This window comes from Astyanax mexicanus, chromosome 12 (genome assembly GCF_023375975.1).
Source record: "Astyanax mexicanus isolate ESR-SI-001 chromosome 12, AstMex3_surface, whole genome shotgun sequence".
Lineage (NCBI taxonomy): Eukaryota > Metazoa > Chordata > Actinopteri > Characiformes > Acestrorhamphidae > Astyanax > Astyanax mexicanus.
The window spans coordinates 9017488-9036882 of NC_064419.1; the positions used below are offsets into that span (position 1 = coordinate 9017488).

Genomic DNA, 19395 nt, shown 5'->3' on the forward strand with positions numbered 1-19395 from the left:
TATGTATTATTACTTTTTAACTTATTTCAATTCGTTTCTTTATAATTATTATTTATTATTCTTTTATTGTGTTTTATATGATCTTCTTTTCATCTTAATTTATTATAAATTAAACCTCAAGTTTTGATACATTTGATACATTTTTATTTTTATTTATTTATATATAATATTCTTTTAATTTAAAATTATTAAATGTAGTCTTTGTAGTGTCAATCCCTGTTTTTGTAAATGCTCGGCTACATTAAAATAAGGCTTGCCCTCAATGAACTCAAAATAAAGGTTGATTTTTTTTCTCCCCAGTTCAAAAGGCCAGTTACTTAACCCACTCATTAGGAGGTTACACCAGGAGGGTAACCTGAATTACTGCTGCTGATGCAGCATGGCCGAGTAGCCAGCACGCTGAGAGAAAAGCGCAGAGGCTCAGTTCCAATACATCAGCTCACAGACGCCTTGTGCTGCAGACATCACCCTTTTGAGTGATGTGGGCAGAGAGAGCCAGCTACCCACCCAGAGAGAGCATGGCCAATTGTGCTCTCTCAGGGCTTCGGCAGCTGATGGCAAGCTACATGGGCGGGTTTCGAACCAGTGATCTCCCAGGCAGCGTCTCATTACTGTACTGTTAATCATTACTGTCACACCATTAGAAAATGGCATCTACCTTGTTTTACTGCATAGAATGATCAGCCTTAACATTAAAATCACTGACAGCTGAAGTGAGTAGCACTGCTGAACTGGTTTCAGTGGCTCATGTAACAGGAACATAGCACACAAAGTAAGGATATTTTTGTTTGGTAGATTATTTATTTGTTGTAACAATGTTCTTACTTCTTAGCAATAAATCTTATACAGTAGGAAAGCCTGTTAATAACCATTTTAATTGTTAACACATTTGTAAGGAACATGTGTTTGTGCCCTTTGCACAAATTGTGCCCTAATACCATCTCCAAACTGAATGCCGGGGATAATGGGGAATGTCAGAGACAGGGCATTAAGTAGGGCCTCCCAAAAAGACGATACCCTAAGAAGATTTTCAAACACCAAATGAGTCAATGGGTGAATAAGTTGTTTGCTGTTCTGCTACTCATCCCACAAATGCATGTTCCTTACAAAGGTGGAACCATTTAAAAGGAAAATGAACAGGCATTCCAACGGTATAAGATTTACTTCCAAGAAGCATTGCTAATACAAGGAAATGTCTACCTAGGACAAATTTCCATACTTGTTGTGCCATGTTTGTATTAGGCTAGGGGTTTTCAGCATACAACATTTAGCTTTTAAATAAATTTGTTTTTGCCTTTTATATAGCCCTGCAACAAAACTTTAAAAATTATGGCTTGAAAAAATAGTTTAATTGTTTAACAGTCCAATTGCAGGAAATGTGTAAAGTTGTTCAACAGACAAATGTTTTTTGTTTGTTTATAATGTGCATGGAGGAGGCAAAGACACTGAGTACATTTACATGCAGTTCATGATTGGATTATAATCAGATGACTGCAGTTAGAGCTGGACAATATAGCAAACATATATATGCAGATCTATTTCTTCATTTTGGACAATACAATGTAAACAGCGTAAAATCAATTTATGCTAAATCAAGGTGTCGCAGAACTGTTTAATGGTCTTATGAGAGCTAAGTGCACTTTTACAGCTACATGAGGACATTTTAAACATAACTTTTGCAGTTTTCTCTAGAATTGAGTATACAGCATACAGTGTGACTTTACCCTTCAATAGTTTTGTATGCCATCTTCACATCACTCTTATTAAGTCTAAGACTCAGACGATGCTACGTTTTGCCGTTTTGATGATGAGTTGTTGAATATGTGTTTTTGATTTACAATGGTTTTGCTCTTAGTTCACCTATAAAATAAATTTGGTATGAGTAAAGACCCGGGGTTAATATAAACCCTTTGAAATCATAGTCAAGGCCTAGGCATGCTCCTGATTCCTCCAAGCTCAGAACTCTGGTAAAACAGTGTGTCAGGCATCAGGCAGTGTTTTCATATCCATTTTGTGCACTATTATACCAAGTACACCAAACTCCTGCCAAATCAGTATAACTTACAGCTGTTGATTAGAATATTAATACACTTAAAAATGCACAAAAAACTCTGTAGTGCTGTGTGAATCCACAAACTCCAAAGAAAATATTTAAGAAATTTAATATTTATTTATTTATATTACAATTAAACATGTGTTTGCACTGTTTTTGTTACATAATCAAATCACGAGTAATAGTTAGTCACAATCTCCGCAAATACTTTGGTGGCCTCCTCACACTCCTTATTTTTGGTCTTTCCTGGGATCTGAAAAAAAAAAAAACATACACACACACACAAATGTATTTTAATTTCCTGTAAAAAAACATAAGCAAAGGAGGGTTACCACATAACGTGGTTATACAAGATATTTTCCAAGCCATTTAAAATGCTAATGGAAATAACAGTGTTTTTTGCATTTATTTTGATTACACATAGTACAAACCCAATATATATATTCCTGCATTTCAGAACTGCTATACAACACAAAAAGGGACTGTGCAAAACAGAAGTTAACCATTTGCAAAAGCGGCATCAACTTTCATGGGCTTGGACAGTGACATAAAGAAAACAAATGTTTAGAGAAAGACAAATGTGAAAGCAAATGTGTGGATGAAGGTGCTGTGGTTAGATGAGACCAAAGCTGAAAGGTTTGGCCTAAGTTAAAAAGCTCTAAATGTGGCGAAAAGTAACACTGCTCATCACTTTGAGCACACTATCCCAAATGTAAAACATGTTTATGGTTGCATCATGCTGTGGGACAGCAGGGACAGGCAAGGTGGTCAGAGTTGATGGAAAGATGAATTGAGACAAAACAGGGCAATCCTGGAAGAAAACCTGTTGCAAAAAACCTGAGACTGGGAAGGAGATTCACCTTCCAGCAAGACAATGACTCTAAACATACAACCAGAGCTACAGTGGAATGGTTTAGATCAAAGAATATGTATGTGTTAGAATAGCCCAATCAAAGTTCTGAAAAAATTCCCATTGAGCTTTATTTGGCAAGCATGCTCTCAAAGGTTTAAATGTGCTATAGGCACGGATGATGTGTCCGCGTACCTTGGTACACAGACACTTATAATATGCAGATCAGTCTATCAATAAAACCACCTGCTGCTGAGGCTCAGCCAATCAGCTTTCCCTCCTACCCTTCCTCTAAACCCATACATCACCCAGTGCCCCTCCCAAACTACACCTCAAATTTTTTACTCTTTTTCAAATTTGAGCTGAGGGTGGAGTTAACGAAAATCAGGGGGTTTAGTGCCTCTTTAGGAGTGTGGGCCTGCCTGAAGATCTGCACTCACCTGGTTACACACTGCTTTCCCGTATCGCACGAATGTAGCAAAGTGTTCGCAGTTCAGCGAGAAGAGTTTATAATTGAGCTCTTTATCCAGCAGCGCGTCTCGGCGGATCCTCATCTCCTCTGGGGTGGATGGTTTTAGAGCGTGCCGGTTGTTGCACACTAAGATGTGCGCCCCCTTTGGGACGGTGACTTCTTTGACAGGCACCCGGCGGATTTTGGTCTCCCCGATGAGTAGATCCCCGCAGACCGGGAACACGGTTTGGAGGTAGCCTCGGAAAGTGTTCATCACCTGGGTCTCGTCTTGGGGTGGGGTTTATAATAAAAAAAGTACATCTTAGAATTTATGAAAAACTTAAGGGTCAACAAAAAAGTGTTTTTACTAAAATGTTTTCAGGAAATGTTGTAAATGTGAGCAAAATACAAGGTGCAAAGTTTCAGAATTGCATCTTTTTAAATTTCTAACATACACAATTTAAAAAGTGTGTATTGCCTTATTATTTGCCCTTAAATCATAACTTTTAAACAATACATAATAAACATGATTTTTGGGGGAATTATTATTTGGTTCCATTCCTATATAAACCTGAAACTGACACCAAAATATATAATAAATTATTACAAATAAGTTGAAAAGACTTCTGACTGATCTATTTTCAATTGTCAGATTGTGTATTTGAATTAATCTATGCAGAGTTAAAACCTAAACCTTAATAATACATGGACATTTCAAACCAAATAATTAATTATGAAACTTTCAATTGTTCAAAGCAAGTGATTTTTCAGCAAAAACATTGTATCTTTCTCTATATTGCAAACATTAAACATCTGTAGATATATATAAGCAGTGTTTTCCTACCTGCAACTGCAAAATGTATGACGTATCCATCCCCATCGTAGACACCCCAGTGAGAGTAGCCAATAGGATAGCTGAATTCAATCAGGTCTCCAAAGTGGGCGGAGGCTTCAATCTCAGCGACCTGTTGGTGCAGATCAGGTTTTAGAACCGGTCTGACAACATTCTCTAAACTACATTTACGCTGAAAACTTCTAGAACACTGTCAAATAGCCTACATTATATTTATATTCATAACTGAGATCACACAGTAACTTGCAGCTTACTGAGTTTACAGCCAGTCTGATCATCACATACTGGACTGTTTACAGTGTGTTTAGAGTTAGCATGCTCTATGCAGCAGGCAGTGCTAATCTGTTAAACTGTAAAAATCACAAAATGAGCAACTCTGAATGTTCTGTTTTATTAGAAAATGCAACAGTTAAAAAACTAATATTCTAACTATTATACATTTTAATTAAACTAAACAATACAACAAAAATCAAAATCAAAAATCAAATGCAAACACAATGTAAACACAGCAAACACAGTCTAAACACATTGACTGCCCTGTTTTCCAGCTGTGGGAATCTGGCATCTGGCCCCTTAAGCTATATTTAATTTCTGTATAAATCATATATTATAATTTTGTATAAATAAAGTACAGTTTAGGCCATTTCACCTTTTACTACATATATTTTTATTTTATTCTTTTTTTTATTTTATTTATTATTTAAGAAGACTTACCTGTTCTGTGTAATCCATTGTAGCCTGTCCTTCGCATCTGTGAGATCTCCTCAGGTGTGTTTTTAAAAGTATGATGGGCGGGACTAAGTAAAAAAAATTGAATGTGGGCTGAAAGGAGTTAAACCTGAATGGTTAGACTGCAGCAGAACCAGAAACCATTAAAACCCCACCTGAATGATTAGAACAGGTGAGGTCAGGTGAATACTGAAACTGGGCTGTCAGTTAAACAGGAGTGACTTAAGGTGTATTTTCCTCTGTTTTAATCCATTTATTACAAAATATGATTTTTACATTAATTTTAGTATTTTATATTATTTAAAACTGGAAATAGAGGAACAGCAAAACAATCAAGGGTAATACAATTAAGACAGCTTTTAAGAAGGCTGAAACAATTTGAATACAATATCCAGTTGTCTTTTTAACATTATGACTTTAATCTTGTAAAATTATGATTTAATTCTTATAATATTGCAACTTTATTCTAAGTCAACTGTTTTTCTTAATTTCTTTTGCCCTAAAATTACGTCATAAAATGTAGGTTACACAGAAAGTCAGTCAGTTTTTTTTAGCTTAGCAGACTATGATACTGGTCAGTTACCTCAGCATGCTAACGCTAAGCTAATCTTTTTAACTTGCATCTTTCAAGGTAAGATTTAGCAACTGATATTAAGCGTGAAAAGTGGAGTTAAATGCTTTATTTCTTCAGTTTATTTGAGTAGAGTTATTAAATATAGTTACTTTAACTTGGTGTTTTTTGCCTCCCTGACTCCCTGGATCTGTGGTGCTGCTCTGTGTAGCTACATAGCTAACGCTAACTACACTGCACTGGGAGAGAGAAACACTGGAGAGGAGCTCCTGTCTCAACTAGTAAACAAAATATTACCAAAATAAACTAACATTAAATTTTAATTTATCTTATTATATGGTGATATTTCGTTAATAACGTCATCAATTTGGTGTAGAAGTAATACTACTATATAACTGCTTGTGTATGTGAGCGGGTTATATTGTTAGGTAGCTAACAATTTGGTAAAGTTCTTAATTTGTTTTACCCTTGCCAGTTAAATTTTTTTTTGTTTTACTGAAATGTTTCTTTTTTTTTTTTAGTATGTTCAGGACAGCAGTGCTGTTGTTTTACTAAATATAAAAGATATCTCTTTTTGAGAAACCTCAAAATAAAATTTATTTAGTACCTATTTTTTCTAATGATTAGTTTAAAATGTTAAACATGATATATTAAATGATTAATTAAAATACAGCAGCAATGACTGTGATAATATTTATAATTATAGTATTGTGTAATAAAAATTACAATATGTTATAAGTGCTGTGATTATTTACCACAGCCACTTACTATCTAGCTAATTGCTGAAAGCAATTGATCTACTTTAGCACATTTTGCATTGTTCCTGTTACAGTTCAGGTGTGAGGGACCTTGGTAAAATATAAAAATGTTTTTGAGAGGAACTCTTAAACTGGTATCAAATCTTAAATCTCAAATTTTAAACTGGTATCAAATTAAGTGAAGGTTATTCAGACCTTTTAAAGGTTTTTCCATGGCACTGCTCATTTGTGATGCATGTATTTATATGACACTTAAAATATTTTTTATTAATCTTTTATTCATGCATGTTTTTCTTTATAACATTTGATCTAGACATTTTTACACATAATACTGAAATTTAATCAAAAACCATTTCAGATATGACCAGAAATTATATTGAGACCCCATCTCCTGTGTTCAGCATTCCAAATGAAGTTCAGTAGGGTAAGTATCAATATGTTGTGTCTTTTGTGCTGTAGAATCGTTTCTTTTTAAAGTATATTTTCTGTTTCAAATGTATCAAATTAGATAAGATCTTCATTTTATCTCCATTTCTATAAAACAGCCTAGGGGGAAATGGAACCATGGCATCCGCATTTACCATATAAACAGTCACTTATTTCAGCAATTCAGAGCAAAATCCAAAAAAATAAAACCCAGTTGAGTTTCTTGTTACCATAGAAAGTCATTATTTATGTTAAACAGATACGGCAATTTTTACAGTGAAACCAGAATTAGTCACATTCCACTTAAACACACAAAAGTAGTTTTATTTGTGTTTATTTATTGCACTTTGTTAATTATTTATACAGCAAATTTAGAATTATTTTTCATATAGTTACTTATTGTTGTATTGTGTTTACATTTGAATGTATTAAAACGTATTTTCTAATTAAAATGAATGAAGTTTAAATAAAATTCTTCCATACAGACAAAATAATATCATTAGGATAGATGAGTGGGTGAGTGGGAGTCCCCAAGTAGGATGTCTCATGAGGTCCAAAATGTTTAGAAATGGCCCTGAAAAAAAAACACAAAATGTATTTGTGTGTTCATAGGTGTGTGTGTGTGTGTGTGGATGGGTGTGGGTGGATGGGTGTCAAAAAGCGTTTTTTATTTTTTGTGGTTTCCGAACTGCACAGCCATCCTCTCACTGACACAGCGGAATGTGGACGGCTGGACCTCCCAGTAGTTGATGGGATTTCCAAACAGACTGATTCCATTGTAGAAAACTCGCTTCATTCCGAATCCCATCGGACAGAAGTCGTTCACCCCTACGTCAGTAATGTTGTTGTAGTGCAGGTAGACCACCTGTAAGAAAAAGCAAACAGCCGATACATAGAATTTTATGAGTCGTAACGTATTGATAAAAGTGTAAAAGTTGAGTTTACTCGAAAAGCCATGGTACATATTGTACTTTTAAGTTTCCCCTTAGATTAAGCTGCAGATCCAGGGGTTCATGGTCAAGGGTTCAAGGTAGTTTCTCCCAAATTCCAAATAAAAATATTGTCATTTAGAGCATTTATTTGCAATGGCTGAAATAGCAAAAAAGATGCAGAGCTTTCAGACATCAGATAATGCAAAAAAAGTTCATATTCATAAAGTTTTAAGAATTTATAAATCAGTATTTGGTGAAATAATCACAGTTTTTAATCACAGTTTTCATGCATCTTGGCATGTTTTCCTCCACCAGTCTTACACACTGCTTTTGGATAAGTTCATGCCACTCCTGGTGCATAAATTCAAGCAGTTCAGGTTCGTTTGATGGCTTGTGATCATCCATCATCCTCTTGATTATAATCCAGAGGTCTTTAATTTGGTAAAATCAAAGAAACTCATCATTTTTAAATGGTCTCTTATTTTTTCCAGAGCTGTATAAAATATCAATTATTTATTAATATGACCAGTGATGCCAACATGAGCACACACACAAACCTACCTGAAGGTACTTCATGTCGGGCAGACCTGAGGGCACACGGGAGAGGCGGTTGTTATCCAGGTGGAGTTCTCTCAGGTTGGGCAAGAAATACATAGCACCATCCTCAATGTGACGAATATGATTAAACCCAAGACCCAACCTAATCACACACACACACACACACACACACACACACACACACACACACACCCATACAAAGAGAGAGGGGGGGGGGGGGGGATTGATGTTACTTATCATGTAGTTATAGTGTTTAGACACTAGAGGGCAAACTTGACAAATAAGAGTAATTTGGGGTGTAAGGTAAATAAAGAACAGTACCAGTCAAAAGTTTGGACACACCTTCTCTTTCACTGGGTTTTCACTTTTTCTTTTATTATGTTCTACATTATAGATTTATATTAAGGGCATCATTACTATGAAGGAACACATATGGAATTACGTAATAAATCAGTGACACTGACACAGAGTGAAATAAAAGCTATGTGAAGTAAGAGGATGTATTAAAGTTGCTAATTGTACACTGCTGCTATTAGTAAATCCGATTCAGTTTCTGTGAAAAATAATCATAACCAATTAATCGTCATTTATTATATATTATTTTCTCAACAAACTGTATATTTAAAATATTAAAACCAATAATAACTGGAAACCAACACAGTTAAACAGACGTGGGGGTTGATTCTTTTTATTTTATTTATGCTAAATAAATCTGTATTTAACTGTTTTCTAGAGTATTAGACTTGTGAACTTCTGCTACTTCTGGTAATTGTATTTGTATTTTGGCTGATACTGTTTATAGTGTTACACATTATATGTTTCTTTGTGGACTTAAGAATATTAAGTGTTACAGTATGTTACATTTGATGTGGATGTTCTGACCTCTGGAGCTGCTTGTACCGGCTCAGGTCCTCCAGCTCGATGGCCTGGATCTGATTTTGATCCAAATGAAGCTCATTAAGATTCTCTGGCAGATCTGATAACACAGGAACATCATTACAGACAATAACAATCAAGACACTTCAGGCTGGATAAAAGTGTTAGCATAACACTACATAGTACATAATTAACATAATACATAATTAACACAGACGCAGTCTGATAATAATCACAGTCTGATTAAGTACAAACTCCTTGTGGTTGTTGTATCAAATTTGGTATTAGTGTTTCTGTGGTACCCAGTGTTTCAGTGGAATCCAGGGTTTATGTGTTATTCAATGTTTCAGTGATATCAGTGTTTCTGTGATATACAGTGTTTCTGTGATATACAGTGTTTCTGTGGTATTCAGTTTTTTCTGTAATATTCAGTGTTTCTGTGGTATCCGTGTTTGTGTTATCAGGGTTTCTACACTTTTGGTGTTAATGTGGTATTCAGCACAGTAAGGTAATTTAAACAGAATGAGGCACATTTTTTACTTGATAATATATACTGTAAATTTAGAATTGTGTGCATATTATGTATAATCATAGCCTTTCAATCCTAAATTGTCTGTTTTTTTTGTTTGTTTGTTTTTGTCTTTTTGTATTTCCCTAAATTATTTAGTTTGACAGTTTGTGTGGGTGTGTGTGTATGTTACCTTTGGGAACTCCAGTCAGTTTGGCCTCAGAGATGCGCAGGTAGTTGAGTTTGAGACCGATGAAAGCTCCAGGTTCAAATCCACTGTTCTGTATGGGGTTCCGGCCCATTTCTGTAAACAGAATACAAGCATCTCCACACTCAGAAAAAAACATACTTTAGTGAAAATAACACTAAACTGAATAACACACTGTTAATTTACTCAGTTAATGCTCTGGATATCAGTCAGTTACACAATGTCTAAAACCCCATTGTCTTGTTCCCTCAGCAGGTGTTTAAAGATGTAGACACACACACCGATCACATGCATGTTGCCCAAGCTGGAGAAGGTCCCTGCTGCCACCTTGCGGATGTGATTATCGTGGATGCGGAGCTCCACAAGTGATGCAGGCAGGTTGCGGGGGATGGAGGTCAGTTGGTTGTGGGAAATGTAGAGTTTCTGTAGCCGCTTCAGAGGCACGAATGCCCGTGGGTGCACCCTGGAGATCTGATTACTCCTCAGTACCAGAGCCTTTTAAACACATACACACACACACACACACACACACACACACAAAGAATTTAGGTGAAATACAATGCAGCAACTACAAATCTCTGTGTTAGGGTAGAAGTTTAAACTGTAAAATGTAAACATTTCTAATAAAGTGGCCAGTGAGTGGAAGCACAAGGTAGAGTTAGGTGTTTCCAATATAGTAGCCAGAGAGTTTAAGCAAAAAGTAGAGGTTGGTGGTTCTAATAAAGTGGCCTGTGAGTCTCTTACATAGAGGTTGGTGAGGCCTTTGAAGTCTCCCTCTCTGATCTCTGTGATCCTGTTACACTGCAGGTCCAGCAGAAGTGTGTCTGAGGGGATGTCATACGGCACATAGGTCAAACCTGCAAACACCACACACAGCACACACACACACAAATTAACAAACAAATACTGTAACTCTCACTGATCCACGATAATAAGTACATTTGATTATTTGTCTAGTTAACTAACAATTGTTCATCTGCTTATTTGATTCTTTGCTTTGTCAAACTACTCTTTGCCTGGTTAAATGGATACATTTTCCCCTTTATGAGTATTTGCCTGCTTAAATGGTCCTTTGCCTAGTTAAATGATTTCTGATTTGGTTCAGTTTTTCGTTGCATGTTTTTTGCCTGGGTAAATTAACCATTTCTTTGTTAAAATATTCTTTTGTTTATTCCTTTGTTGCCTAGATTATTCTTTGCTCACATAAATGATTCTTTGCTTGGTTAAATGATTATTTGTCTGGGTAAATGAGTCTCTGGGTGGGCTTTTTAATTCATTATATTGTATATTTGTTCTGCTGTGGTCTGTTTGTCATCTAATCCTGCGTGTGAGGGTGTGTATGTTTGTGTTTGTGTATGTGTGTGTGTGTGTGTGTGTGTGTGTGTGTGTGTGTGTGTGTGTAAGCTCTAATAAAGCTCAGTGGTTGTATTTGGTTTAGATGTTCCTCTGTCACAGGGTTACTTCAGTTCACTCCTAAACTCTGCAGAAAGCAGTAATTTGGGAAATGTTCTGATGCTGTGTGTGTGTGTGTGTGGTGATGTGGGTTACTTGTCCCCACTGAGAGTCCTCTATAATTAACATGGAGACGGACCAGCACAGCTCCACGTAGCACATCACAACACAAAGAGAGAGAAAGAGAGAGATAGAGAAAGTAAGGCGAGGATAGAGAGAGACAAAAAACTCAGAATGTAGTTCTGTCATAAAAGTGCCTCCCTCACTGCCTGTAAAATGACTCTCAGAGGATTCTTTTGTGTAGTGTACCTCTTGTTGAGAGATCGTTAACTGCTAGACATGCCTCTATGATGCACTGGAAGACATTTTGCCCAGTTGTGCAATTGCCCACCATCTAGGTCGTTTGTCAGACAATCACCATGAGTTTTAGTTCCAGTGGTGTTGTGACAGAAAAAAGGCATTCAGTTAACAGCTTTGCTGAACTTGTCAAGAGTAAATTACTTGAATTTCTTTTCCTCTTAATGTGAGAACATCTGTTTTGAAGTTGTGAAAGTTGTGTATTCAGTGAATAGCTCTATTTCAGTAATGTTCTAATTCCTATTAACAAAGAAAAGTATTACTCTAAGGAATGAAGGTCAGTCAAAAAAAAAGAAAACATTGAATAAGAAGGTGTTCTATATACAGACAATGAAAGAGAGAGCGAGAGATAGTGAATGAGAAAGTGAGAGAGGCAGACATTTGGACCCCTGTCAGTATTATAAACATCTGAATGAGCACTGGTTCTGGTGTTGAGTCCAGGTGAGGTTAGGCGGTAACGAGACAGGTTCTTTGAACTGGAGCGTTTACACTGAAACAGACGTCAGAGTTTACGGCACAGTTTGTGTGGCGTAAAAAAAATAGTCCTGACCACCTGCTCCGAAGTCTGGGTCACGTTAGACCGGTGTTTAGCACAGTGTTTAGGCCACTCCCACCACCAGGCGTTTGATGTGGATGCCAAAATCTCTTTATACTTTTCTGCTTAATCCCAGAGACCCTTTAAATTTCCTTTGGCTTGGTCAGAGAGTCCACCGTCCTCTCACTTCTAATGCTCTACTGGGTCGTAAAGGGCATGACGGAAATGATGGGCAGGTCTTTGATGTCAGACAGTGGTAAATTTTGGGTCAGCAGAGGGGATATGAGAAAGATATTCCATAATAATCACTAGCTGCTGCAGTCTGCTCACTGACCCAGTTACTGACCCAGTTACTGAATATTTAGTCTAAATTCAGATGATCAGCTGAGACCATACCAGAATGTATGATAGTCAGACTGGTTCAACTGGTTGACCAGTTAACTGCTGAGCAAAATTAGGTATATCTGAGTTTGAATTTGATGATTTAGCTGGTCTACCATTTAGCTTACCAGCTTAAGCATTCATCTTCAGGTTACATTGGAAATGCTGATATTGCAGTTATGTAACTTACACTATGAATGCATTCAGCTAATTAAGGTTGCACCCATTGCTGATACATACAGCTCTGGAAATAAAATAAGAGGCTACTTCAGTTTCTGAATCAGTTTCTCTGATTTTGCTATTTATAGGTTTATGTTTGAGTAAAATGAATATTGTTGTTTTATTCTATAAACTACAACATTTCTCCCAAATTCCAAATAAAAATATTGTAATTTAGAGTATTTATTAGCAGAAAATGAGAAATTGCCGAAATAACAAAAAAATGCAGAGCTTTTAGACCTTAAATTATGCAAGAATACAAGTTCATATTTCTAAAGTTTTAAGAGTTCAGAAATCAACATTTGGTGGAATAACACTGGCTTTTAATCACATTTTTTATGCATCTTGCCATGTTCTCCTCCACCAGTCTTACACACTGCTTTTGGATAACTTTATGTCACTCCTGGTGCAAACATTCAAGCAGTTCAGCTTGTTTTGATGGCTTGTGATCATCCATCTTCCTCTTGATTATATTCCAGAGGTTTTTAATTTGGTAAAATCAAAGAAACCAAAAAATGTTTAAACAGTCTCTTATATTTTCTCCAGAGCTGTAAGTGCAAATGCACACATGCAGTCTGTCTGGTTCCTGTAGAAAAGTACTACAAATAGAAGAGGACTTTATAAACAAGATACATGGGCTAGAGTGGTATAAACCCCCAGTATTGAGCTGTGCAGCAGTGGAACTGTGTTTTCTGGAATGATGGAGCTACGTCCAATTCTTTTTGGATTATTTGAATAGTTGGCTTTCTGACCTCATGATTGCTTATCTTGTTGCTGAATGCAATCAAATCCTCACAGCAATGTTCTAAATTCTAGTAGTCATAATGTTTTAATTTGGATGACCAGCTTTTTAACCACATTAACCATCAAATACCAGTTTAGACCATCTAAAACAGCTGCATTCACATAGGATGTCAAAGCGGCACCTGCAGTACAGGAGCACTCATATGCGACAGACACAACAAGAGAGTTATACGCTCACAAAGTTGACTTTTTCTATAAGTTGTGAGGTGTTATCTTGTGAGTGAGGTTGAACACTGGCCATTAGATTATGCATTATGGACTTACTATCCACAGTGGAAAGTGCAGTGGGTGGTAATGATGGTGACTGGTGGCATCTGGCTAGAATTGTTCATTCTGTACTATTACCTGTCCCATTAAATGTGTCAGTGTTTTGTCAGTTATTTATTTATTTACACAATAGTATTAGTGATGTAATACACAATTGACTTGACTTTGCATGATTGTGTGTAAATGAGATATTTTACCAAACTATTGCCTTAATGGTCCCTGTTTGTGACCCACCGAGATCAGAGCACTGCACCACCTTCAGGTTACAGGTGCAGCCGAAAGGGCAGGAGGGCTGCTCAGGCTGGGGGAACTCCTCAAACGCTGAGCCTTCCTCCTGATCCTTCATCATCGTCATCAGCAGGTCCTTCACATCGATGTCCTTCCCAAAATCCCAGAATTCCCTCTGCTGAAAGGGCAGGGCAGAGGTCAGCAGGGGCAGAAGCAGGAGAGTTAGGGCGACTGTCGGCATGATTGGTGAGCGGGGCGGGATCAATCTGAAAAAGGTGATGGAGGACATAAGAGTGAAGAGAATATTTTTAAATAAATTTAGAAATAAATAGTCCATGTAGAAACTAGGTGGCAGAAACAGACATTTTACTGTAACATATATAGTATTTCACGAAAAGTCAGTACACCCCTCACATTTGTCTAAATATTTTATTGTATTTTATTGTATTGTATTGTATCTTTTCTTGGGACAACACTGAAAACAAAACACTTTGTTTGATACATTGTAAAGTAGTCAGTCTACAGCTTATATAACAGTAAAAATTGTTGTGCCCTCAGAATCACTCATACCACAGCTATTAATGTCTAAAACACTGACAACAAGAGTATGCATCTAAGTAAAAATGGCTAAATGTTGCCCAATTATCCATATTCCTCCCCGGTGTTCTGTTTGATTTTGTGTTTTGGCTACAATTCTCTTGTACTGGCCACTGAATATTCAACATGGCTCTGAGGTTGTGAGAAACAGAATTGTTGCTCTCTATAACGATGGCCTTGGTTATAAGAAGACTGATAATACCCTAAAACTGAGATACAGGTCATTCAGTGGTTTTCCAGGGGTTCCAATCAGAACTGGCCATCCCAGGGTAGCATGAGTGCTGCCATGATGTCATGGAGGAGTGGATTTTAAGTGGATTCCAGTGGCAACATGTGAAGCTCTAGTGAACTCCATGTCCAAGAGAGTTAAAGCAGTTCTAAAAAAAAAACAATGGTGGACACACAAAGTATTGACACTTTAGGCATAATTTGACCATTTTTACTAAGGGGTTTTACTTTTGTTGCCAGTAGTTTAGACATGAATGGTTGTGTGTTGAGTTATTATAAGGGGGACAGCAAATTTGCACTTTTATACAAAGAGTTAAGACTACTTTACATTGTATCAAAGAGTCATATCTGTATAATGGACAAGGGCATCCCTAGACAGCAATGCATCAAGAATCATGATTCAAAAAAAGCTGATAGAACCACATGGTCAGGGGTCAGAAATACCACATAAAACCTAGTTGTACAAAAACAGAGGTCTTATCTTAACCATGTCCAGAATGACATAAACCTCACGGGGCTTGGAGGCATTGTCCGGACCAAAGGCCAGTGTCTGTCATAGTATGGCGGGGTGTCAGTACCCTTCAGCATAATGTAGAAAAGTACATTGAGAACTTAGACCAACATATGCTACCTTCAAGACCACATATTTTCTAGGGACATCAATGCAACTAAATAAAAGCCAAAGAACATGTAGGAACAAAAAGCAAAATGGCAGTGTTTGGGTGAGATCCTACCAGAACATCTGCAAGTGTATGTGTTTAACACAGTCTGCTTAACACACATACATACACACACACAGCCTGTAAATCATATGGTTTTTCAAAACCAGTAATGGTGATGACTGTAATTGTGGGAAAAATTGGACGCTTCTGGTGGTACAGCAGGGTCACAAAACCACCACACGCTTCAGCACTATAGATATATAGATATATGGAAAAACATATTGGGACAACTGTTCATTTATTGTTTCTTCCAAAACCAAGGGTATTAAAACATTTTTTACTGCTTTTGTTTGAGAAAATGCCCAGCTTATCCTATACAAAGTATTGGACGGAGCAGCATTATTATAGGGAATACAGTTCCACTGCTCCACAGTTCAATAATGGGGGTTTGGTGTTGGTACCTGACATTAGGCATGGTGACAATAGCTTTATGTTTGTTTTTACCTGCTCCGGAGAGTAATATTCTTTTGAGTTGTATTTTTAACACTCAGATCTTTTGTGTTGTGCCTGGAACATTACTAATTTTGTGTTACATTTGTAACATTATGAACATTTTGTGTTCGTAAATGTGTGTGGTGTTCATCTGTCTTTTTGTGTTTTGTTCTGTTTCGATACAATAGTAACCATCTAATACAAAACTACTGGAAATTATAACACAAAGAATAAGGTGGATAAAGTCTCCCAGAATTCATCTGGTTTCTTTGGAATGCTGTTTGGGCCTCATTTCCACAGCTTTCCTGCAGATTCCCAGTCTGACCAGTGGAGGTGAATTAGGAGCTCTTTCCGTAAACCAGAATCACTTTAACTGGATTATAACAGTATAAACACACACACAGTTGAGTGTATTCTACACACCAGAGACTCTAAACGAGGTCATTACAGGTTCTTAACGAGGATATTACATCATTAAATTATTAAATATTTATATTCTGGTATTAAAACATTTCAGCTCTAATTCATACTGGATATAAACATTCAGAGTGTGCACAGTTAGGAAGGCATGTCGGGCCTCTTTGGAACTCGCCCACAGCTTCTGCTCCCTCTGTCCATGCCACGTCTCTCTCTCTCTCTCTCTCTCTCTTGCTCTCTCTCTCTCTCACCCCCTCATTCCTCCTGTATACTCTTCCTCGCTCGGCCACAGAGAGGCAGTTAAAGCCACGCCACTGGTTTCGCCTCCCAGTTGGTTTTGGGTTTGACTGATTTAGATTCCCACTGGCTATTGTAAATGCACGCACACACCCGCACACACACTCACAGTACAATAAAGCAAACTCACATTGAAAAAAATAAAACACTGTCTGTCAAATGTTAGGGATACCGCACTCTTTGATCTGGCTTTAATGAGTTAAATTATCATATTAAATTGTGACAGAGCCCTAAAACTCAAGGAGGAAGTAGTAGGCCACGCCCTTTCCCACTTGTTGTGATGTCACTCATCAGCACTCAAACCCACCAGGTGTTGAAACATCTTTAAACCAATGGAGTTCCAGTCTGATCCTTAACAGCAGTCAGATCAGTATAATGGTAAAATCTGATCTTCTAAAGGAGGAAAAATGTCTGAAAACGGGTAGTAAAGATCACAGATGGGGTAAAACAGGGTCCAGGTGTTCACTCCTATAAACCCTATAAGCCCCCTATGAAACCCCACCTCCGTAAAACAGAATACTTATGTTTCTTTTATTCAATTCTCTCCTACACTTCAAAAACCTCAAACCCAAACCCAGAGAATTACCAGAGAATAAAAAATAAACATAAAGTATACAAAAAAGAATAAGTAAAGTAAAAGTAGATAAATAAATATATTGTATTTATACTTTATAAATGTATAAAATAAATAAAGAATGGCATAAATACAAAGAAGACAAGAAAGAAATAAAAAAGGAAAGAAAGACAAGAAAGGTAAAGAATGGAACAAAGACATTAAAAATGCACAAAAGAAAGAAAGAATGATTAGGTCATATAAAAAAAGAAAGTTGAAAGAATTAAAGAAAGATAAAGGAAATAGTAGATAAAAGTAATGCAGTGTGAATTTTCTCTGCACATTTGACAGAAAATTGACGAGTTAACATCATGGATCATTAGAAAGATTAGAATAGATTATGAAGGAGGAGAAGTTCAGTCTAGAACTTCTGCCCATTCAGTCCATTCAGAAATCTAGCAGCTCCAGAAATAGCCCACACTGCCCACTGCAGGACCATCCTTATAATCGGCCCATAATAAACAGACCATAATAAACAGCCTGTAATGAACAATCCATAATAATCAACTTATTATAATAAGCACATAACAAACAACCTAACAAAAACAGCCCATTATAAACAGCATTTACTATCAGCCCATAATACACAGCCACTCATAATCAGCTCATGATAATCAGATCTTTATGAACAGCCCATAACAATCAGCCTCCAACATCAGCCAATCATAATCATTCGATAATAAACGTCTGATCATAATCTGCCCATAATAACAAGACAATAACATTCAACTCATCATAAGAAGTCCATAATAAACAGCCCATAAAATTGAAGCCTGTCATAATCAACCAGTAATAAACAGGTCAAAATAATCAGCTCGTAATATAAAGCTTATAATTAACAAGCCATAATGAACAGCCCATAGTGAACAGCTCTTAATTAACAGCCCATTCTATACAACCCATAATGAACAGCCAACACATAACCAGCTCATCATAACTAGCCCATGATTAACCACCTACAATAAACAGCCCGTAATAAACAACCCATAATGAACAGCTCATAGTAATCAACCCAGGATAATCAGTCCATAATAAACAGCCAATAACAAACAGCCTATAATGAACAGTCCATAATGACTGCTGATGACTAGGCTGGTGGCTGGGCTGGTGGCGAGGCTGAAGGCCAGGCTGGTGGCCGAGCTAGTGGCAGGTCTGGTGGCTGAGCTAGTGGCCATGCTAGTGGCTGGGCTGGTGGCGGAACTGGTGGGTGCTGTAAATTAGAGACTCAGGCTGCAGAAGATTTATTTATCTTCTGCTCCCACGTCTCAGTGCATGTTTCCCAGAGTAGAACTTAAAGCTTAAAAACTAGAAGATCAGACTGATGTTCTAGAAAGGATTTACCAAAGCATTAAACACCTCACTTGGACTAAACACTGTCTGACTAAACACACACTGACTAAACTCACTGAAGACTTGGACCTGAAAGATTTTCTCACACAACCCTCAACAAGTTTAAAACCCAGCTTCAGCTAATCTCAGACTGGACCACTGTAGAGGTTCTGAAATCAAAACACAGCTCAGCTCCTAATGTCCTAATGGTCAAAAATAATAATAAAATATGAATAATGATAATAATCTTACCTTGAGTAGGCTACACCACTGATCTGGAGAAGTGTGTGTATGTGAGAGGGAATGGGTGTGTGTGTGTATGTAAGTGTGTGAGAAAGTTCCTTGGGTTCCTCCTGCTGATGTTGGAGCTTCAGAATTGTCTCATGGTTCTGGGCAACTGTCCCGCCAGCGAGAGGAGCACCTGCAACCCAACACCACGGGACAGCAGTGAAACGGGCACTTCTACACTGAAACTGCCCATTACCACTCACGCACACTGCCCCGCCCACTCTCACTGAGACTAAGTGTGTGTGTGTGTGAAAGAAAGAGAGAGAGAGAGAGAGAGAGAAACCTTTTGGAGACAGAAAGCTGTACTGGAAGTCCAGTGCAAGAACCAGCATTGTGTCCCATGAGTTGTGGCATGTCCCATAAAAGCTAAAGGACACTGCACTGACCTATGGGATGTAGATGGTCATGGGTATGCACTATAAGGCCTCACTCCAACTCCAACCATAATCAACATGG

At 37.3% G+C, this 19395-nt stretch overlaps 2 protein-coding genes and 1 long non-coding RNA gene across 4 annotated transcripts; 1 reads left to right on the forward strand and 2 right to left on the reverse strand.

The window, feature by feature from the left end:
- Positions 1-2150: 2150 nt before the first annotated feature.
- si:ch211-229n2.7 (lecithin retinol acyltransferase family protein) lies at positions 2151-5746 on the reverse strand. Of its 2 annotated transcripts, XM_022670835.2 has the most exons (5): positions 5660-5746; positions 4922-5004; positions 4199-4319; positions 3344-3642; positions 2151-2306 (listed from the first exon to the last, which is right to left on the reverse strand). In XM_022670835.2, the coding sequence occupies exons 2-5, from the start codon at positions 4937-4939 to the stop codon at positions 2226-2228; spliced, it is 519 nt and encodes a 172-aa protein (XP_022526556.1). In that variant the 5' UTR covers positions 4940-5004; positions 5660-5746; the 3' UTR covers positions 2151-2225. The 2 variants fall into 2 exon arrangements, with proteins under 2 accessions (XP_022526556.1, XP_007237034.1); XM_007236972.3 differs by lacking the exon at positions 5660-5746 and having other exon boundaries at positions 4922-5115.
- LOC111192698 (uncharacterized) lies at positions 5451-11156 on the forward strand. Its single transcript, XR_002650099.2, has 3 exons — positions 5451-5567; positions 6624-6689; positions 10026-11156. It is a non-coding gene; the product is annotated as an uncharacterized LOC111192698 (long non-coding RNA).
- On the reverse strand, positions 6524-19085 carry bgna (biglycan a). Its single transcript, XM_007236973.4, has 8 exons — positions 18904-19085; positions 14023-14282; positions 10518-10630; positions 10055-10268; positions 9759-9869; positions 9064-9157; positions 8185-8323; positions 6524-7556 (listed from the first exon to the last, which is right to left on the reverse strand). The coding sequence occupies exons 2-8, from the start codon at positions 14255-14257 to the stop codon at positions 7359-7361; spliced, it is 1104 nt and encodes a 367-aa protein (XP_007237035.3). The 5' UTR covers positions 14258-14282; positions 18904-19085; the 3' UTR covers positions 6524-7358.
- Positions 19086-19395: the final 310 nt, after the last annotated feature.